The sequence below is a fragment of the Pelobates fuscus genome, chromosome 7, assembly GCF_036172605.1.
Source record: "Pelobates fuscus isolate aPelFus1 chromosome 7, aPelFus1.pri, whole genome shotgun sequence".
In the NCBI taxonomy this organism is placed as follows: Eukaryota; Metazoa; Chordata; class Amphibia; order Anura; family Pelobatidae; genus Pelobates; species Pelobates fuscus.
Window position 1 is genome coordinate 109,110,170 of NC_086323.1, and position 23,768 is coordinate 109,133,937.

Below are 23,768 nucleotides of genomic sequence, written 5' to 3' on the forward strand. Positions count from 1 at the left end.
GGAAAATACATACCAAACAAGAGTGGTGACGCTGGCTGGATAATGACAGTCAGGGTATGGCAAATAATATTATTTGATTTCTTTTCTTTTCTAGTTAAAACAAAAAAAAGTGGCGTGCTTACAAAATCACATTTTGTCAAGGCAGATATTCCAGCAATGTGCATTACGGTACACAGTATCTTAAAACAGCATGGGAGCCAGAGCTCTTTTAAATTAATCTAGACAATTTTTATAAGTTATTAGCAGCAATTGTGGGACTTAAGCACTAAAGTAAAATGATGTAGATTTTGGGGTTTTACATATTTTAACTGGGGAAATCTGCTCCACCTTGACATTACTATTGATTAGTCCTAGCATTTGTAGATTTCACCATTTTTAGAGAATATGTAATGGAACGTGTATCAAGATAGCAATTTCCACTATTAATCCATTCCACTACTTAGTGAGGTTTGGTTTACTGTAAAAAACATATTAACTGGACATCACCTGAAGTATACCTGACTTATGTATGCATGACGTGGTCAGCTTAGTTTGGCAATACTGCCCACAAATATACCCTCACAGTCTATCTCAGCTGAGAACTCCCAGAAAGTTAATATAGCTGCTCTATGCATGAATATTTCAGTGGATTTGCTATTAGAAATCAGATGAAAACAGGAAAGGCTAAATACCTCAAATAGTAATTACGTGTAAGCTATTTTGTAACTATACCATCTGTATAACCCTTTACTTTGCCCCCCGAGAAGATACATTTACATGGTTGTATATAAAGAATGTAATAAAAAAAAGGCAATATATATTGCTTAATATGGTTCCAAAAAAATCAGATAACATCAAATGACAGTCTGGACAAAATGACATTTCTTTTTTTAACTACTTCAATATACATTGCCAAAGAAATATCAGCTCAATTTACAGGCCTGTGCAAAAATGTTAATTTTGTTATGTAAATACTGGCCACTTTGAATTAAGATTCACACTTACATGTTTAATAAAAAAGCAGCTTGTATTCCCTCTGCTATCACTTTGCTATTTGTACCTTAGCAAACATATTATAACTAAAAACATTTTTTTGTGTGGGTATTTATTCACTAAACAAAGATTTGCACAACAATTCTCCAAATCGGCCACAGTCTGAGCTTGACTAATTTAGCCTCCATTTTGATATTCAGATTGAATGCACTAAAATTCAATGTTTAGTGAATACAAGAAGCCCTTACATAATTTTGTCTGTGTAGTTGGTTTCATTATGTTTAATGTCAGGAAGCATTTTTTTTAGAAATAGTTTAGACCACAAAACAAATCTATGGAAACTTTATTTTTGCAATGTCAGACTAATTTCCTGTAAAATTTAAACAAAAATGTCAGACAAAGCAGGAGGGTGGCTCAGCCTTTGAGGTTATGCTGTTTTGACTGACATTATTTGAACTCCTCGAAATGTATACACGAATCCCTTTATAAATAACAATTTAATCATTAATATATTCAATATCACTAGTGCAATATAAAGTGCTTTACTCAACCACCCATCTTTATTCTCTCTGTTATAGCTTGGCTTTTTTACCATGTGCTCACCTATTGCATATTATGGTACTAACTGTAAGAACTAGATTCTATTTCCTCTCAAATCCTATAAAATATATTCTGTTTTCTCATCTGGAAGTAACATAAGGGTTAAAAGTTACTCACCACTGCCCTGGGGGTCCATGGAACACTCACCCAGAATTTGCACTTATTAGTGGCTAGTGGACATTTTAAACCTCTATTACGTATTTTATATAATTATTATGTTGATCCATAACATGTTTTCAGGTTGCCTATACCTGGGCAAATAGAAGATGTGTACAATGTGTTTTCATTAAACTAGTAAGATAGGGAAAGAGAGAACATTCTATAGTACAGAATGGCATATGTTCCATTGTTAATCATGCCATCTGAGAATTCAAAGGGGAACAGTATGTACACTGTGCAGCATGTATTGTTACTAAGGTATTGATAAAGCTAGCTTGGAAACAGAGTTGTTATGATAGATATGTATGCTAAAACCAGCAAAAGGTACATCACAGGATGTCTACACATGGTAAATCTGGTTATTAGCAAACTGATTGAGTGCGGTTAAAAAAACCTGCAAATATTACAGGATGCTGAGTGCAAAATGCATAAGTGCGTTTAGTACCGTATACGGAGTTAAGTGCATCTAAATTCCCTGCCTGTAGGGAAACAATGTGCATGAATGGAGGCATACCTTCTTATAGTAAGTATGTGTTCTAAGGGCAGATATAACACCTATCATCTTAGAACATGTTTAATGTCCCTCTAGCATTCTAAATTAAAGGGACCCTTTAGGCACTGTAACTGCTTCATCTCATGGAATCATTATACCATCTGGAGTCCTCTGGCGAATTCCGTCTATTAGTGGCCAGGTTGCCTGTGGCCAGGGACCATTGTTTAAAGTGTTAAAATTATCGAAAATGGTTTAACACTGAATGAAAGGGCACAGCCAGGGGACTCCAGGCACTATATCCAAATCAATAAGATAACATTTTACAGAACCTACAGTCCCTTTAAACTCATGCTGTAATGCAGTTAAGGGAAACATGGCCCCATCCAATGCTTTTAGAGACTTGAAATCTCCTCCTAAAAAAAAACCTGTAAGATACAGGGATATGCATTACTGCTTTATACTTTTTATGAGCCTTTTAATGGCAAACTTTACTTTTTACCAAGTCAAATTGTAACCACATTGTATAACTGAATGATGAAGTGAATAAGACATTTTTTTTCTTCCAAGTAATCAAATTAAATTGTAGTTATCCAGCATAAAGTATGTCTTGGATATAGATTTATCTTTAAAATGGTCAAGATAAGATCCCTACATAACTATTAATATGTGATGAGCTAGCCAACACAATGTTTGAAGAGCTAGCAGTAGACTTTGGAAAAGACTATAGCCTTCCTAATGAGATCAAGGTTCTACTCTCATTCACAGGCCTCTTTGTAAATAATTGTGACATATTTGTTTTACCATGTCCCTGTTTTCTTGGTGTTTTTTCCCAGTTTCCAAAAATCATTCTGGGAAAGAAGGAAGAGGAATAAAATAGAAAGATACAGCAGAGGGAGAGAGCAACTAGCAGTCACCACCACGATCTCGAAAAAAGCCTTCTGCGGACTGAGCCTCACGAAAAGTCACTGTAATGGAGTTTGAGGTGATGTCAGTAACAATGATCTCGCTGGGCCTTGGAAGGGCAGGGAGCCAAAGCTGTGGAGCAGCTGGTTCTGTTTCATCTGCAGAAACATAAGATAACACACAAGTGTTATTCTGTGCCTACAATTTACAAATTCTGTTATAACAGCAACACTTGGTTTCAAAATTCAATTAAAGGAATACTCCGGTCACCATAACAATGTCATGTAAATGAAGTTGTTATGGCACCAAGTGGCTCTCGGGTGCTCTCTTAAGTTAAATCATTCTTGAATAGTTTTACCCCAAAGACTGCCTCCAGCACCTTATCTCCAGGTCCCCCAGTGGCATCCAGCTTCTGAAACTAAGTTACATGAAGCTCAAAGTGCCGTTAAGAGCGGTCAGCTGACGGACTAAGCCAGTCAGTAGTTACTCATTTATATAAAAAAAAAAGAAACATACAAAAATGCAAATTGCATGGGCCATGGTGGTTTCTAATTAAAATTAAGAGAGCATAAGGAAAGGAAAGCTAAAAAAAACATGGTACTGCAGCTTTCAATCAATGCAGTGGTCTATGGCATTAATAGTCATCAGAAATGATAGTAACAAATCCCAACAGATTTTTGTAAATATTCATTATGTTTAAGTGGCTCTGACAAAGCAACACACAGAGTCTTATGTCTTTTCCTTATCTATTTTCCATCATTTTATAAGAGAAAGAAAAATATCCATGGGAATTATATGAAAGGTATTAGCGAACCCAGAGTTAATTGATATAACTTAAAATCCTAGCCTATTTTCATAACACAAGTGACAGGTATCAGTTTCTTCAACATCTCTAATAGGAGACACTGCCATTAATACATGTTTTTGATTTAAGGATACTTCATTGAGTGGTACCTGTTGCCTGCTTAGTTTGATCTTCCTGGTTCTCTTCCTCAGCAGGTTTTTCTTCTTGCCAACCATGGATCGTCTGTGTTTCTTCCTTTTCCTCCTCCTTGGAAAAGAACTCGGACCTTCGGCTCAAAGGCTCATAGGTAGAGACCCGCAGAAACTTCTTACGGGACAGGCACAAAAATTTGCGGCCCTTGCGTTGCTTGCTGAGTGGGAACTGAAGTGACTTGGCTTTCTCTGGCACAGACGAGGTTGGTGCTGCTTTGGTTCCAATTCCACCACTGAATCTTCGTGACAACGAAAAACAAAGGTTCCTCTCCTTAGACTTGTGTGCGCTCCGCAGATCCATGCCATATAGCCTCTGCAGAAATGACAAGGACATAAAGTACATCTATATATTTCTCCTTTACACACTACTTCTATAGCACATCAATTTTACACTATCAATGTATCAAAAATAGTCTATAATAGCAAATGTCAGTTTATTGCCCATATTTGGTGACACTGTGTCCCTAAGTGGGTCATATTCTTCTTCTCCTGCATTCACTACGCAAACTAATGAAACGGCCAAGCAAATCATTTTCTTGAACAATCAGTGGTACTTTGTGCCCTATAATTAGGATAATTGATCTTACTTGCAACTTTGTTCACTAGAAAAAAACATTTTGATTGAATGTCATTTGGTTCTATGTTCTATTGCAGTAACGGTTACAAAAATTCTTAGAATAGATTGTTTATATGGGAAATGTAGTCCAACACCGGAGTGCCTAAGGTTGCCTCTACCCCAGATACTATAGATTATTCATGTAGCCTTTGTATTTCAAATATGTTTGAAACATGCCTCCTCAAACTGTTGCTTTGTAACTGCATTAGTACAAAGCTCACCTTCCACCTCTGGTCAAAGCAGAAGGAATAGGAGAATCTATATTGGACACCTGTTGGCATAGATTTTGCTTAAAAATTTGGTGTATTGCTTCACTATAGTCATAAAAAATATTCTTACACTATGTGCACTTCCCCAAATTGGTTTGTGCATTGATTTGCGCACAGCTCCTTTCTACGTCTCCCAGAAGGTGGTCCTGTGGCTCTAGCATATTTAATAATGTTCCCAAAATTCTGACAGTAACTTTGATTCTGAATGTTATTCCTCCCATTCAGTTCTCAATTAATATAATAACACATCCTTGCACAATATAATCTTGCTCCCACTTAAAGGGACACAATAGTCACCCAGACCACTTCAGCTCAATGAAGTGGTCTGGGTGCCAGGTCCCTCAGGTTTTAACCTTTCAGATGCGAACATAGCAGTTTCAGAGAAACTGCTATATTTACATTTGGGGTTTATCCAGCCTCTAGTGGCTGTCTTCCGGACAGCCACTAGAGGCGCACCTGCGACGCTGGAGGCATATTCTGCCTCCATCACGCAGAGCGTCCATAGGAAAACATTGAGAAATGCTTTCCTATGGACACTTTGAATGCGCGCGCAGCACTTGCCGCGCATGCGCATTCGGCTCCGCTGACGTCAGCGGGGGAGAAGAGGTCACCAGCACCGATGGGAGCCCGGTGCTCGATTAAGGTAAGTGGCCACAGGAGGGGGGCCCTAAGGGTGGGGGCACTATAGATTCAGGAAAAACTGCTTTGTTTTCCTGACACTATAGTGATCCTTTAACTCACACATCCACGAAGTTGTATAAAAAATAATTTTAGGGATTTCTACAACAAATGGAAACAAGGAACACCCAGGAATTGCTTCACTCTGTATGATCTGCACTTTAGTTTTATTTCTATATTTTGTTTCTGATTATGGATTCCGGCTAATTTGACCATTCTGTTAGCTAGGTTTCAGCACCTAATCGGGCATTACAGATGTTTTTGTGATCACAACTTACCTTTATCTCTACAATATATCCTCAAAATGACAAGGTGATCTTATTCCCTATGTGTGTATTGATCTCCACTGAAGTTCTAAGCAGCAGATCTTCGAATAATACATTTCAAACAAGCATTACTCAAGTCTTTTGCAAATATATTTTATGTAGGCACATGAGGTGCTATAAAAATATTAGAGAAAGTATTTTACAATGGTAGCCAAATACCAGAAATGTTTCCTTCTTGGTGCCTAAATATCACCCAGATTTTGATGATATAATTCAATATACATATGCTTGAATTAACAACATGTGACTGTTAGCTGGGGGACACTCGTTGTGTTTGTGTAAGAAGGTCATTATACGGAGATGTTGTTTTGCATCATTTCAATAATACCTTAACCGAGGCAGTAACTGTGTAAATGTATCATACAGGTGTATCTATGGCAACATCTGAAAAATTATCGGCAGCAAGTCAACTAAATATCCCACTTTATACAAACGCCGCATGATTATATCAATTTGCAAATACAATGCCATGAATTATTAGATATACAGAAAAAGGGAAGCAATAGTAGAAGATATAAAAGAAGTAACGGACATAATTAAGAATAATTTGTCATTCTTGTATTTGATAAGAAGAATTTATAGAAATCTAAATGATGTGATCTTATAATGTATGTGTTCGTATTCTGTTATACACATATTCCTAACAATGCATGCATACCTGTAGGAGGAGGCGCTTTGGTTTTGGGCCACGTTTTCTGCACCCAGAAGCTCTCTCCTTTTCTTCCCTATAGAAACAATAGAAAACTAATCAGTATATATTTACCAATGCTGGACAGCCTGGAGCTTTCGTCAGCACTCCTGAGCTAAAGTTTCTCATTGGCCGAGAGCAATAAGCTACTGGCTGTCCGTTGTTAGCAGTAGTGGTAGGGAGAAGCACAGCAGGGACCCCAGATAGTGCCAACCCTACCATCATAACCACAACGGTAAGCTGTAATGTTCATTGTGCCTGGAATATTCCTGTTACATGAAATGACATGTCAGCTTAACGTAATTCTCAGTTAATATGTAATGTGTGTGGAGATGACTAAAAATAACCCATGTAAAATAGCCCAGAGGGCTTTTCTTGCTAATGGTATGCCTTGATAGAACTTATTTTCAGTTAGCACTGCTACTATACCCATAAGGTGACATAATCCAGTAAATCAATGTGCCAAAATTGTAAGTTTGAATTTTGAAATTGGTGTTTCTAGAATTTGACACTAAAATGCAATGTAAAAACTTTACACAACTAGATGTTTTGGAGAGATTTGTGCTAAAATGGCCATATGAAAAATGTCACAATACCCCTAGATAAATACCTTGGGATTTCTTGTTCAACAAATGTAACTTTTGTGTAGTGGTTTTGGACTCAATGGTCACTATTAAACATAAAGTCCCATTTAAAACCGTTATTCCCTACTTATACTATTTGACCTATTTTTTGGGTGATTACAATTTGCAGTGGGATTTTGGGAGTGCCCACGGAGTGTGTCCAGCAGCTCAACGAAATATAGCAAAATTATCAAATTCTAAAAGCGCCCACTTTACCACACCTTTCTGTATTTTATATATTTGACCTATAACTGCTAAAAAAATGATTGGAAACTTAACATCTGTTGCTTTTTTCATGTCCCTCGAATCGTTATTTTTTTCCAATTCTGTTTCAGTTCACAAAAAAATGTGTTTTAACAAATAAGCTACCGTATATACTCGAGTATAAGCCGAGTTTTTCAGCACATTTTTTGTGCTGAAAAACCCCAACTCGGCTTATACTCGAGTCAATAGTCTGTATTATGGAAATTTGCATTGCCATAATACAGACTGGGGCTGCAGAGATGTAACTTACCTCTCCTGCAGCTCCTGTCAGCTCCCTCCTCCTCTGCGCCGTCCGTTCAGCACCTCGGTCAGCTCCCAGTGTAAATCTCGCGAGAGCCACGGCTCTCGCGAGACTTACAGTGGAAGCTGACAGAAGAGCTGAACGGACGGCGCGGAGGAGGAGGGAGCTGACAGGAGCTGCAGGAGAGCTAAGTTACAGCTCTGACAGCCCCCTCTCCCCCCACTGAACTGCCAATGCCACTGGACCACCAGGGAAGGAGAGCTCCCCTCCCTGCCATGTATCAAGCAGGGAGGGGGTAAGAAAAAAAAATATAATAATAATAAAAAAAATTATATTAATTAAATTTAATAATAAGAACTAATAATAAAAAAATATATTAAAATAATTAAAAATAAAAATAAAATTGCCCATCCCCCACCAAGGCTCTGAAACACACACACACACACACACACACACACACTGCATTCATACAGACACGGCACTCATACACACACACTGCACTCATACACACACACACTGCACTCATACACACACACACTGCACTCATACACACACACACGGCACTCATACACACACACTGCATTCATACACACACACACTGCACTCATACACACACACTGCATTCATACAGACACTGCATTCATACACACACACTGCACTCATACACACATACTGCACTCATACACCCACGCTGCACTCATACACCCACGCTGCACTCATATACACCCACGCTGCACTCATATACACAAACGCTGCACTCATATACACACACTGCACTCATACACACACTGCACTCATACACACACTGCACTCATACACACACTGCACTCATACACACACGCTGCATTCATACACACACACTGCACTCATATACACACACGCTGCACTCATACACACACTGCACTCATACACACACTGCACTCATACACACACTGCACTCATACACACACACTGCACTCATACACACACACTGCACTCATACACACACACTGCACTCATACACACACGCTGCACTCATACACACACACTGCAAAATAAATATTCAATTAATATAATTTTTTTAGGATCTAATTTTATTTAGAAATTTACCAGTAGCTGCTGCATTTCCCACCCTAGTCTTATACTCGAGTCAATAAGTTTTCCCAGTTTTTTGGGGTAAAATTAGGGGCCTCGGCTTATATTCGGGTCGGCTTATACTCGAGTATATACGGTAGTTACTATATACCGATGATACACAGAAATGTACTCACTACATATAACATACACACATTCACATAGAGTATTATTTCTTATAGGCAGTGGAATCAAATAAAGTTGTAAAAATCACAAATTTTTCTTTTTACAATTATTAATAAAAGTATGTATTTGAAGAAACAACATGAATGGGAGCACTCACTTTTCCTCGTATGCCAAAACAAGCCGCGGATCCAGGATATGTTCTTCTGGCTCCCAAGTACTGTATCTGAAAAGGTAAACAGTCACTAAATAACCGTGTAATGTTAACAGGTCTCACAATGGCCCATTTTTTGTCTATGGAAGATTACTGAAAATGTAGCGTCTGAGCCACATAAAGTTTTGTTTTCAATTCCACTCTTAATGGTAGTTACAGAATTAAATAGCATTAGTCAGCAAAAAGCCATGCCAGAACACATTCATTGCCCATGACATTACCATTTCTTTTGCATACTCCACAAGTTTCTGACTTACAAGACATACAATTTAATGATGTTTAGGAAACGAAACCTTAAGGGTAATATGAACAACGCAGATATTTTTAAATGTTGCTTCCTTTATTCTAATTATTCAAAATGTATCGTTAATTAAATGATATAGAGTGGAATGAGCTACCCATTGCATCCACAATCAAAAACAATCATTCTGCCACCTGAGTGGTATGAGTAAAAAGCCTTTGTGCCCATTTTTCATTCCTGGAGTGATGGCTGCACGGCCGTCTTTCCAGGAAGTCATACGCAAAGCGGACTTGTTACCTAAAAACAAATTTGCATTAATCAATACATCATCAAAAAACTGTATGTATGATGTTTTCAATAAATGTAAATCATTCCATTGGTTTTTAGGAGATATGTAAAAATAATTTCACCTACCTTTAAGGGGTCAGTGCAAATTAGTTCCTCTTTTGAAGCACCTCACCCTTTCTTAACTGTAAAAATACTGTCTTGAGTAATGTGTAAATCCAGTAGTAAGTTACTGTGAAATTAATCTGTCTGTCCACAAATACTTACTGTGAAAAGAATTGCCCCAGGACCCTGTATACTGATACAGTCAACTCTGCTTTAAGTGTGTTTGTTTGTATGTATGTATGTATGTATGCACATACACACACACACACAAATATATGTATTATAAAGCAGAGTTGTAACACTTCATTACTTGAAGACTATGCTGGACTATGGATAGAATTTGTTTGTGCTATATAAAAAAGTATAAACGTTTAGAAAATAAAACATGTGGTGGACATGTCACCTTCCTTCATTCAGTATTGTTTTATGCACAGTTTCCACTAAAGCTATTTCTTAATAGTCTAAATAATTCATCAGTATTTTTATTTTTTTTTTAACATACCTATGTCATCATCCCTAGTTACAATTCTGTATGTATAATATTAGAAGAATCTTCTACGTGGCAAGCTTATTCTTTTAGTAAACTACACCTATCCACAAAAGTATAAAGTATAAACGCATATAACAATTTAAGACTTAAAAAAAGAAAAATTTGAAAAACCATTGAAGGCAATGGCTGTAAAGAAATGTTACAGAAATCTGTGTATGTCTTTTCTGGCTCACAGAAACAAATGAAGTGCGCTCCTAAATACTCTCTTAAAAGGGCAGTAACTCTAAAAAAGATCTTAAAGGATGAACTAAGAAAAGCTTAAGTATATAGGTCAGAAACTTGCCTATTATGCCTCGTTTCCACTGAGCGGTATGGTTCGGGTCGGTATGGTTCGGAAGGGTTAGAATGGTCCAGCCTATTCAGGTAAGTCAGACTGCCAGGGGGTTTAGACCAAATGACTAGCGTGTCATTTGTCGTGAGTAATGACATTTTCCTGTCCGCCAATCAATGGATTGTATAGTGTGACGCCAGTAGCTCCGCCCTAACCATACCGTACCAGTACCTATTGACTTACATCTGAAGCGGGCCCTGTAATGGTGCGGTTTAGTGCTGTTGTATGGGCCACTTTCATAATGGAAACACTCAAAATAGCGTACCAGACCGTACTGATCCGATAGTACCGCTCAGTGGAAACGGAGCATTAGTGATTCACAAAGTGTGCATTTTATAACAGACTGGGACTGCCATTATGCCATTAGTTCATTCTTACGTGAGCATTTGCAGGTAACTAACAACAACTTCAACAAAAAAAATCAAACATTCTTCAGTTTTGATGGTCACAGAGTACACTGGTCCATGTCAGAGAAATCTATTTAAATTAATGAAGTTATTTGTCTGCTAGGCTGAGATTTGTTCTCCTGTTTGAGTCTAAATTATGCAATTGCCCTTTTAATACTCCACAATTTTTGGATGACTGAAGAATCCCAAAAGTTTTTGTAGCGTTATTCAATACACATTTTCCAAAATATTGGCAGCTGACCAAGAAATGTCATATTTGAGGCCAAAGTAGCTGAGCTGGGTAGAATTAAACAGGATATTTTTTCCTTTTACAATTTTATTTTAGCCAAATATTTGCTTGTTAATCCCCAGTTCAATTAATAAAATTGTTAGTATTTTAAAGGAATACTCCACAGCCCAATTACAAAAATAAATAATTCACTGTTTAGTAGATATATCCCCAATTAAAACATCTATGCGTTTATATCTCTATATTTCTGTCTAAAAACAGCTTGCTGCTGCCTTTGCAAGTCCTCCTCCCTCTTCCCAGTCCAGGCTTTCTGTGACTGTCCAATCACAGACTTCCTAATGCAGCTCAATGAGAAGTCTTTGCAAGGCAGGTGCTCTGAGCAATTGCTGCCTCTTGAGTTTAGCTCCACTGAGCTAACCAAAGCAGCAAGTAACAGTACCTGTTTCCTGATTGACAGCCAGGTTCATTTATAAAAGTACCAATTTATGTTGAAATCTGCAGTTTTTGTAAAATGAAAAAGGAGGACACCCTCTTCACATATTAAAGCCTTACAGCAAGCTGATATACTTTAGCGGTCTGGAGTGTCCCTTTAACCCCTGTGTGACATGTTATGATTCCCTTTTATTCCAGAAGTTTGGTATTTAAGGGGTTAAAGCAATCCAGCTGGGCTGCATTTATGTGATCTGGGATTGAGCTTTTTGTATGGTTAAACTATTTTATATATAATAATTGTAGTAGCCATACAGTGCTTGCAAGGCAGTAGAGTATTTATAAAATGCTGTTTCACATAATTAGGTATGACGTAGGTAAATTTATATACTAAACTTATAATAAATGTATAATAAACTGATGAACAAGGAATAGCTATGTGAGTGGCATTGAATGAAGCAATGCTTTATGAAGGCGAGACGTTTACATTATATGTGATCTTTGCACTATGTCCTTATTTATTTAGTTTGCTAGAACTGTTTTATTGAGAAAATGTTACACCGTATTGTTTGCTGCAGCTGCAGACCTTGCAGGCAGCAAATGGGTTTTACTGTGCACACCTCTCTGCCTCTTCTTGCGCACACTGCAGCACAGGCTGAAGTAAACAAGTGAGCATATGACTCATGCGTCATTCTCCCTGCTTCCCCCCCTCCTCTGAGTTCTCACTCCCCCGGTCAGATTAGAGGTGATAAACAAGTCGTATTCAGTAGGCAGATCATATCTAGAAGCAAGCATTGCCAAGCAGAGCGCTTCCATGCACAGCTTTGCAGGTGCATTTACTGCAGCCTCCCCTTAGTCTTTTTTTCTTCACGTACATATCTTGCAAATATACCTCATTCTTGCACTGCATCGCCTTCCAAATACAGATAGATGCATCCAATACAATTGTATGCCTAAATTCTTTAAAACACAATCATTTCCAACAGCCTGAAAAAGCATTCTTGGTTTTTGATGCCTTACAATAGAAGTGCGATCATTCATTTTATTTTTCCAGAATACATAGCTGATCATTAGTGTCACTAGAGCACATTCTAGAATGTGAGGCTGGCTCTGCCCCTCGTCCCTGCCCTCCTAAAATGCAGATCTGACAAATCCATTAGTCTTGCATTTTTCTATCTCTTATTCTGCATTACTACACAGCACAGGATGGGGGTTTGGTGTGTGTGGTGGGGATATCACTATGCATATTTCTAAATTCTCCATTCTGAAACCAAAGATCAAAAATATTTTTTTACAAATCATATTTATTCCTACATAAAAAATGCAGTAACGTAGGAGAACTGTAAGATTTTTTTTATATTTTTGTCTGTAATATTCAAGCAGGTGTTTTCCTTTTTAATGTAGATAAGAAAAACAGCTTGTGAGAGCTTACGAGAAAGCCAGTGCCAGTGTATGAAAGTTACGCAGGGTGAATACCAATGAGGGCACTAGTGGCACTGTGTGAATATAGCACCAGAAAATATCTCAGGGATATTTAGTCTTTACTGTGTATAAAAAGCTACAACTAACTGGCACTATGCCTGAACACACACGCATCTATTTGTGTGTAGCTCCATACATTCGTAAATGTAGGTTTCACTATATAATGACTCAGAGACTTTGTCACTGACACTTATATCAAGGTGTGCATTCCAAATAACGTATCTTAATAAAAATTCAATCAGTTGTCCATTGAAGTGCCTTTGTCTCCACTTAGATAAAGATAATTTTTCATATAATTTCCCCTAATCCCATTATTTTAATGATTGGCACCTACTGTTCCATAAATGAATGCAAGCCCCTTCTCTCATCACCTGGGCAACCACTACTCTGTTTTGAGCATGTTGCCCCTTCAATCCCAGTGCAGCTACAGACAGAGCTATGCAGGTATCTGTATTAAAAAATGTTACAGTTAAAGAGTGCTTTTTATTGTCTGCAGCACATATCTACCATATCGGTTATAAAATCTGTTACATGCAAGACAGCAAACATATGTTTAGAATGAACCTCCAGCTAGATGTGCGACAATGTACAACACAAAATAAACACATAGGGTGTGAAATTTTTGTACGTCGAGGATGATATTAAACAAAAATAATGCACTCACAAAACAAAAAAATGGTTTCTTAAAAATGTTAAACATCAAGTTTGTTTGATGTGTGTGCTGTTTCCCCATATTATGAACATCAATGACAAGATAGCAAGGTAGATCAATAGAAAGCTAGATAGAAAACTAGATAGATAGATAGATAGATAGATAGAAAGCTAGCTAGCTAGCTAGATAGTTAGAAAAAAATAGATATTTAGAAGACAGATGTAAAGAAAGAAAAAAAATAGATAGATAGAAAGACAAACAGACAGAAAGATATAAATAAAGACAGATATAAATAAAGGAAAAAATAGATAGATATAAAGAAAGACAGATAGACAGACAGATAGAGAGGAGCAGGTGCAAATAAGTGTCCTTACTTTGGTGGCCAGCCTTTCCACTTCACAAGATACTCCACTTTACCCTGGAAAAAGGTGACAAAACAGGAAAGGAGAAAGAATTAGGAGTAGGATATTGTATCAAGTTTGAAACATGATATATATATATATATATATATATATATATATATATATATATATATAGTTTTAAAAAGTTATGGTTTCTAGTTACACATTCCCAGGTGTATCTTAAAAATATAGAGTATGTACCCAAACTCTAAAGTAGTAGGTTCCTGAACTTTACACACACACTTTTACCCCAAAAATGTGTATTTCCAATGTGTGTAGCTTGAATTATCTACTCAGAATACATCAACCAATCCTATTTGGAATTTATAGCTCATTAACTACATATAAACTATTGAAATTGACTTAGTAAATGTGTAATGCCTATGGACCTCAACATTCTATAGATGGATATCCATGTATCTTAATGGATTTTAGTAATTTTATATCCCAAGAGTAGATAAAGACAGCAGGACACATAGCTAATAAAATTTTAGTAATGGCACTAAACTTTTCTAAAATAGAGTATGTGTAGAAACACATATTTTGATAAGATACGCAGATAAGAACCAGATTTGTCCATTTAGACTGATTCTGTTCGTGTCTCTATTCCACTGCACTTAAAAGTCATATACAATTCTGTTGTTTCCTAAATATTAAAGTTCCTATAAAATTCCTGTACGATTACTATGGTCGTGTTAAAGTCCTATACATTTTCTGGAAGTGCCTAGTACTTACAGTTTCCAAATATTTTCCATCTCTTCATGTGAATCATTCATTAGAATAGTTAAGAATTCACATGGCATTAACTGAGATGGGGAATACACCACTCCATAAATATATTTCACTCACAGAGTTCACTATGTTTTCAAGTAGGTAACTAAAAATCAATAAATTCACTCAAAGCATTAATAGCTATAAACGTTGCCATAGAACAAGAACGTAGGTTGATGAAACTCTTGTCAGAATTTTCATTAGGCAAAGGATGAGATTTAGCCTGATAAAATAGGTTTTATTTCAGTCAAATACTTCAGTTTGAGGGACATCCCATTGGTTTCCAAAGAGATTTTTTGCTTTGATGTATTTCCATTAAAATGTGGTACTTCAGTGTGTTTATAGAGGGGTGTGTGTATGTGTGTGTGGGTTGATTAATGAATGAAATTTCTCATGTCATGTACAGTGTGTATTTCATTCTTAATCTATTAAGTAGATAAAACATTAAATAAGTCTGCTAAATGTGATCCCCACAGCTATAAAAGTACTAATATCAGAACTGATGATGAGGTCATAGTTAGACATTTCTGGATAGCGTTGGTTTACCTTTTTGGAACCAAACCTGCACACTTCTGATGCTGGATCAGAGAAAATTGGTCCTTTGCCAGATATTGGGCTCAATAATGTGTTATGACTGTATATGCATTAATTAAGGAGAAGAGAAAGTTCTAGCTCTGCGGCACTCAAGAAATGTGGCATAAACAGTGCTGCCCACCACTGGCGACATGTAGGAGATGGGTCATATCTTGTACTGCACTGGCTTATGTGATGAGCATTCCAATAAAACCAAATACCTACAACCATCATCCATCATCCATTCCCTCAGTGAACGTTCTAATTAACACTAATAAACTTGGAGCAGTAGTGGGCAACTAGCATTATCCAGATGTTTGCTAGGTCAACAACACTCATCATTCTCAGTCAGGTTAGGCTAATGTTGATGGGAGCTACACCTACAAAATATATATATATATATTTTAAAAAATCCCCCTGGAGGGTTTAACCTCTGGTTTGGAGAAATAAATAAGTAACACGCCCCCCCTCCCAGACTCACCTTCCTGATCCTCTTCTTCCTAATACTCTCTACTGCAAATACTTGCTCCCCAATGGCAGACAGCTCCATGCCTGTCTCGGGAGTGGTCTCTCTGTTCCAGGAGGTCTCCAGACCCTTGCAAGTTGCCACTTTTTTACAATGCAGATGCTGGGTGCTCCTGCGTTGCGGATCGCCTCTCTCTGCGCTGTGCTGCTGCAGGATCTTCCACATGTGACGCCCACCTCCACCCCTTATGTGCAAAGCGCTCAGGATCCCTCAGTCTGATGCTCTATGCAACCTGTAAGGTGATGGTGCTGGCAGGGCTAAACTGTGAGTTTCCCTCTGGATGAGATTTTCAGTGTGAGTTCTCCTGCATAGATCAGTGTGACCATGCATATATATAGCCTGGCTCTCTGCTCCCGCTTTGCATTACAACCTGCGCAACATTTTCAGGGAGCGCGCAACATCAGCTCGTGAACGGCGGCGTTCTAAAGTTGGTTCTATGGAATGATGTGTTACCACATCTCTCGGGAACGCGCACGCAGGCTGTGTGAGAAGGAGGGGGCATGCAGGGAAAGTGTGGCTGCTGAGTGTCCTGGAAGCTCAATAAATCATCTCTGCTGATCTCACCTGCATATAAAATCCTTAACCCCTTCTCCTGCAAAAAGCAGACAGTCTATTTAATGCTTCTTACAGTCAATAAAAAGTTATTTCACCTATAATTATCATGATAGAGATGGATAGGTTTCTAGCACTTATTGTCCGAATGTAAAGGGAAGCTTGAACACTAGAAGTAATTATTGCACTATATTTTCCCTTTTTGTCCTCTTTTCTCTATTTCATATCCCTTTGGGCCTGAGGGCTTCATCAAGGCGTGGCTCCCAATGATTTATTCTTTCTACTACTTATAATTATCAGTCTGCTCTCATTTACTATTTCTTTCCTCACCGCCTGCTGATAAAACATTTCTCCTCCTCATATTTTTTTTCTTATTCTATAATGTCTGTTAATTAACCCGTTCAGTGCCACATAACTCACTTACTTTTACCATCTCAGCAGACTGAAAGAGTTATGACTACCTAATATATGTCATCTCTTAGACTGAAAGATTCAGTCCCACAGGAATTCCACTTAACATAAAATGATATGTAGCATTTAAGTGCATGAATATACTACTAATAGTAATATGTTACCCAAGAGCAGGTTAGCCCAGATGTGGAGAACATGGTTGGAAAAAGAGAGGTAATACAAAATCACAAGTAACACTACAGATGAATACACTGTAAAACGATGGTGTAATATTGTAGCCAAGCCAGCTATTCATTCACTGTGTATATAAACACATACATGTAGAAAGGGTTGACTGATACACATATCAAAAAAGAGAGAGAGAGAGAGAGAGAGAGAGAGTGTGTGTGTGTGTGTGTGTGTGTGTGTGTGTGTGTGTGTGTGTGTGTGTGTGTGTGTGTGTGTGTGTGTGTGTGTGGTCTAAACTCTTCTAGTCCCATGAAGATGATAAAATATGTTAAAACCGATTATATAGAAGTCTAGTTAGCGTATATAAAATGTTAAGTCAAACAATCTATTGTTCCCCCAAGCCTACATATCTTGTTCAGGGTCATTGCTTACAAATCTTCAGTGATTAGTCATAGACACATCATTACCACAATTCATGTTACATCTTCACCAACAACAAAAAGAGAGAGAGAGAGAGAAAGAGAGAGATTGGGTGGATGTTAGGTGATATCCTCTGGATCAGTGGTGGTCTTAGTAAGAATAAAATGAAACATCTCCATTTCTACACACATAATAATATAATAATGTAATTAAAGTAGTCGGGAGAGAGTGATTATGTGGAAGATAAAATGTTAATACTCATCAATTAACGTATATATAGTAATCCTTTCAGTCCCAGGGATGTCATGTGAGGTGGTCATGTATGAATGTTTCGAGTCCCATAATTATGATAAACTTTGATAATTCCTGTGAGACTGAAAGGATTGATAAATAGATGAATCAGTGAAAGTGTGGATTTATTAACCCTTTCGGTGCCAGAGATTTCATGTCAAATTATCATGTATTAACTCTTCCACTGCCAGGGAGATGATAGAAATGTGGTGATCCATGTGGGAATGAAAGGGTTCATGAATGCACACGCTATAATGAGCATGTAGTATGAGTAGGAAATGCATTTACCGGTGCTGATAAAGGTTTGTAAAATAGGGGAAAGTGATAATTATTCGTGCTTAGAAAACTTGCAGATTCCTCTTTATTGATTGTAAGAGACATTAAAGGGACTAGCTGTTTTTCAGGAGAAAGGGTTAAGGATTTTACCTGTAGGGGAGATAAAGAATGATGATTTATTGACCTTTCAGGACTTTGGCCAGCCACCCTCCCCTTCTCCTTCTTCAAACACCCTAAATGCTCCATCAGAGAGATGTGAGAACACATTTTAGGGGAACAAGTTTAGCAGGATACTGGCTCAGCCCTTACAGTGCACTCGTTCTTGGGGGCCCTTGTCTTACCCGCGCTAACCTGACCCCGCATACGTGTGTGGATGGCTCGTAGCCCGCCCACTGGAGCCCAGGGAGCTTGTAACCTTGCTGTGTTTGTAGTGACGCCAGAAGCGAGAACGTCAGCGCTGCCCTCATTCATTGCAAACAGAGAATTCTACAACCGAGAATTTACATTCTAGTAGTTGTATTTTTTTTTTGTTTAGATTGATTATATAGACTGAGCGAATATGAAATGTTAAATCAAACAATCTGTTGTTCTCCCAAGCCTACGTACCTTGTTCAGGGTCACTTCTTACAACTACTCAGTGATGAGTCATAGACACATCATTATCACATTCATTCTACATCTTCAACAAAAAAATACAGAGAAAGAGAGAGAGATAGTAATTGGATGGATGGATGTTAGGTGATATCCTCTAGAGCAGTGATGGTCTTAATAAGAATAAAATGAAACATCTCCATTTCCACACACATAATAATATAATAATGCAATTAAAGTAGTCTACAGTACATATATTACAATCATCAGGAAAAAATAGAAGGAAGAGAAAAATATCATATTTTCACCTTTTTTTTCTCGGATTTTTAGGTGGCCATCCCTCTTTTTTCCTTGCGATCTATACTTTGGAAATGTATAATGAATATGAAGAAAAGAGACCAGGTTAATTATGAGGATGATTAGGTCTACACTTGGTGTAGTAAAAATAAGGGGAAAAAACGATACCAGAAAATCAATTTTAAAAGTTTAAATATTGTGTAATTTAGTAGAATTTTCACATGTTTCTTACCTTCCTAAGTGATGGAACCTCTTGTTTAATCCAATTGCCTGGCGACTAAAGTTATCTCATCATAACGTTTCTGCTTATATCTAGTCAGATGCTCTACCGGTTTAAAAAGAAGGAAGGACCACAGATCCATCTTGAGAGATCTCTGGAATATCTCACCCATCATCCCCTCAACCTGTTGCCAAAATATGCTCACTTTAGGGCAAACCCACCACATATGGATATATGAACCTTTAAATCCACAACCCCTCCAGCACAAATCACCATTCTAAATAATTTAACCGGGGCAGTATACCATCTATGTACGAATTTCTACATAGGTTCCTGTAAAGACTCAGAGATTAAAATATAAGTTACTGTCTCCCAGATGGTCTCCCAATACCCCCTTTCCAGTGTGCCACCCAAATCTTCGTCCCACTGTTTCGTATAGGTCATAATCAAGAATTAGAACCTATATCGTCATTTTTGAGTGGAATCACTCTTTGATTGCCATTTTACATATGATATACTTTTTGATATTTTAATATTTTGAAAAAAAATTTTTTTAAAAGATTATCGAAGAATATGAAATCATTAGGAAAGCTAATCCAACAATATTTTATAGAGGCCATTGTTGTTGAAACTGAACTACATTTGAGATATTATTATTTTATTACTTATATAGCGCTAGCAAAATTCCTTAGCGGTGTACAATGGGTATGGGGAAATACCATACACTCTTTACAATCACTGACCTCTTTAAATCCTTCCATCAACGGAACTAATGCTGAAAATACGTTTCAAAAATTGGTTAAAAATAGATTTAAAATCCTTTGCAAATAATGAACACTTCACTTATGAACAAGTTAGTAACCTAGTGTCAAAAGAACAGCTAGCTTTTAAAGAATTGCAGTGCAATAGAGAAATTCACGTACATCAATCAGACAGCGTGGCGAGGCAGGGCTTAAAGGTAAACTTTGACTTCTCTGTAATTTACATCATTAAATAAAACATTGGATATCACCTATAGCTTGTGCTAACCTTTTTTGTGAGGTGCTCCATTTTATTGTAAATGTATATTACAGATTTTACGAATGGCATCATAAACTGGCAAAGACAGGATACACTTTGCAAATAAATAGGATAAATTGAAACATTGTAGGTATGCTTTCTTTATGCTGACTGCCAGGTGCAAAGGGCAGAGTTTATAACAGCAAATATTAAGGAACAGCGCACACATAAAAATACAGTTTTCCATTTTATAAGACTACTTAAAATCACCTATCTCAGCAAACAAATATGGGGATTCAGTTTCACTATATGGGCATACGGTGTTAAACCCACCACTACTATTTCAAAGTACCCCAATATTGGTGGGTCCTACACTAATTCCAACGTGGGAGATACATAGTGCTAGTGCAAAATAAGCAAAAGAGTATTTTAATACTCTGTCGTAAGAGCATTGTTCTTATATTTAAGGAAAAATGAATGCGATAAAAAACGCAATTCTAACACGTGTCAAAACTAAACAATGAAAGTGATAGTGCTTTGATGTATATACTCACAATGCACATCATATATTATATTTCAGTTTTACGAATATTATAATTAAAGTGACATTACCATCTAAATAATGTCACTTTAATTATAATTTTATTCTGCTAAAAGGCTGGTCTAATGTATTAAAAGTGGGACATTTACCATAGAACGCATGGAACCAATAGACACACTCTATTGACACTTTCTGCCATTTTAATTTTTTTCTTTTTTTAAATCTACACCATTGTAGAAATCATTGTATATATTGCATTTTTACAGTTGTGTCATTATAGACCACTTCCTCTAGTCTGGATACTCATTTTAGCATTACTGTAGGCCGTAATTATTTGTATGCTTCACTTAGCACTGTGAAATGTGTTGAGGGTTTATAAATAGTTATAACAAACTACATCTTACTGATTAGTAAATAAAACCCTCAATGATAATAAATGGCCGGCAATGAGACAGCTCTGTACATAACTACTGCTGAAAACCTAAAATATCTATAAACGTATGCTTGCGCATTAAAATGCTTGCAATTAAATTATTACAATTATCCAGCTGAACATACCAGAAAACATTCATAGCAAGAATAGCCCAAAATTAATTTATAACCATCTGATTACTAGTGTTGAGTTAATCAAATAATATGTTATGACAGTCTCACACAATTTCCTTATATAATTACGATCTGATGTATGTTATGCGTACGTTATGTTCTAACTCACTCACAATTCCTAGAAACAGCAAGTCTTATGTTAATAAGTATGTTTTGTAAATAGTAAACGTTGCTTTTTTTGTTTTTGCCATTTTACAGGGTATTCATCTGAGAAAAAAACTATTTAATAATGTGCTTTCATCATGTACAATGCAGTATATACAAGATTGACATACATCCATTGATAAAACCAGACAATGTGTGTTGCCATTTTCAATAATTAATGTTTAGAATGGAAGATTATTTTTCTCTTTCTCAAACATACTCCTTTATACGTGTCAACCCATGGTCTGGCAGCTGGGTGTATTCTGCCAATAATAGCCATTGACGTCCGTGCTATTCTTGCAAATGCAGATATGACTTTTGGAGCTTATTCAGTAAAGTACAGCCACTAGGAAACCCACATGTCAGGCTAATGAGTGCTTTCTGCTTCAGAGGAGCTATTTCTCTACAAAGCTACTGTGCATTGGTAAATAATAGACTGACATTAACACTGGGCAAATAGGGTAGTTGCTCAGATCCCAAGAATTCCACAGAGGTCAGAGCAGTGCTTGTCTCTGCATATTATGGAATACACTTTAGAGTGTGTTAATATGAGCTACATTAGTATGTAAGCAGGTGTGAGCTACGTGTTTCTGACATCCATGTGTATGTTAGCTAAGCGTGAGTTATGTGTATATGCAGGTGTAAGCTAAGTGTAAGTGATATGAGTGGGTGTTAACTTTTAGTGATGTGAGTGAGTATGCAGGTGTAAGCTAAGCGTGAGGTATCTGTATATGAAAGTAACTAAGCGCTAGTGATATGAGTGGGTATGCAGGTGTAAGCTAAGCGTGAGGTATCTGTATATGCAAGTAACTAAGCGCTAGTGATATGAGTGGGTATGCAGGTGTAGGCTAAGCGTGAGGTATCTGTATATGCAAGTAACTAAGTGCTAGAGATATGAGTGGGTATGCAGGTGTAAGCTAAGCGTGAGGTATCTGTATATGCAAGTAACTAAGTGCTAGTGATATGAGTGGGTATGCAGGTGTAAGCTAAGCGTGAGGTATCTGTATATGCAAGTAACTAAGTGCTAGTGATATGAGTGGGTATGCAGGTGTAAGCTAAGCGTGAGGTATCTGTATATGCAAGTAACTAAGTGCTAGTGATATGAGTGGACATGCAGGTGTTAAGTGTGAGTTATGTTTATATACAGGTGTAAGTTAAGTGTTAGTGATGTGAGTGGGACTTACTTCCACAATTGTTGGCCCCTACCTCTGTAAAATTACTTGCTACCTGAACCAGGAATGCCTCCCTTGCTGATGTGGTTAGCCATGTCCAACCCCAATTCCACCCCCTTATTTTGAAAAGTTCGTTTAAAAAGACTGTGGCATAGGAGATAAGAAGCTCAATTATTTTGTGCCTATATAGCTGCAAAGTTATGTTTTCCTCAAAACATAGTTGCTGAATCCTTGCATGTACATCTGCCAATATTCTCTCCTCCTATTCGTACAATTAGCTTGGAAAGAAATTTACCTTTTCCATGCTAGTTTTTTGAAGGGGGAGGGTTACCGATTGGCTGAGAGTGTCAGCTGACCACCCTCTGCTAAACAGCGGCACCTCTGCCCAGTAATACTCTGTGCTTCCTGAATCTGAAATTTCAGAACTTGGATGCCGCCAGGTGGGGAGTGGACATCACCACTGTAGGCATCTTACCTTTTAGCAGCACTGTGCCGATATAGGATTGTGATGTCCCGTAGCGTGCCGATCCTCAGGCCCGTCGTTACCAGGCAAGCTAACCAAGCAATTGTCATGTCCATTTTGCTTGGGGCCCCCAAATTCCTTTAAACGTCCCTGACGATCCTATTTTTTTAAATTGAGGTGTGCATGCTGCCGTATTCTGCTTGTGTTATTTATATTGTAATTGCTTTGTATCGTTGTATTTGTGCGTATATGAGCTATTATATTGTATATGTTCATTAGTAGTTTATGGTATCGTGTATGATACATATGAATGTCGGCTGTGTATGAGGGCTGCTTGTGGAATTGTGTGTAGATGGA

The 23,768-nt window shown here is 37.4% G+C and overlaps 1 protein-coding gene across 2 annotated transcripts; it reads right to left on the bottom strand.

The window, feature by feature from the left end:
* Window positions 1-3,029: 3,029 nt before the first annotated feature.
* CBX7 (chromobox 7) lies at window positions 3,030-16,682 on the bottom strand. 2 transcript variants are annotated; one of them, XM_063426385.1, is made up of 7 exons: window positions 16,216-16,682; window positions 14,364-14,407; window positions 13,672-13,785; window positions 9,225-9,290; window positions 6,671-6,737; window positions 4,082-4,436; window positions 3,030-3,285 (listed from the first exon to the last, which is right to left on the bottom strand). In XM_063426385.1, exons 1-7 carry the CDS (start codon window positions 16,423-16,425, stop codon window positions 3,128-3,130), a joined length of 1,014 nt encoding a protein of 337 aa, XP_063282455.1. In that variant the 5' UTR covers window positions 16,426-16,682; the 3' UTR covers window positions 3,030-3,127. The 2 variants fall into 2 exon arrangements, with proteins under 2 accessions (XP_063282455.1, XP_063282456.1); XM_063426386.1 differs by lacking the exon at window positions 13,672-13,785.
* Between the last annotated feature and the right edge of the window lie 7,086 nt (window positions 16,683-23,768).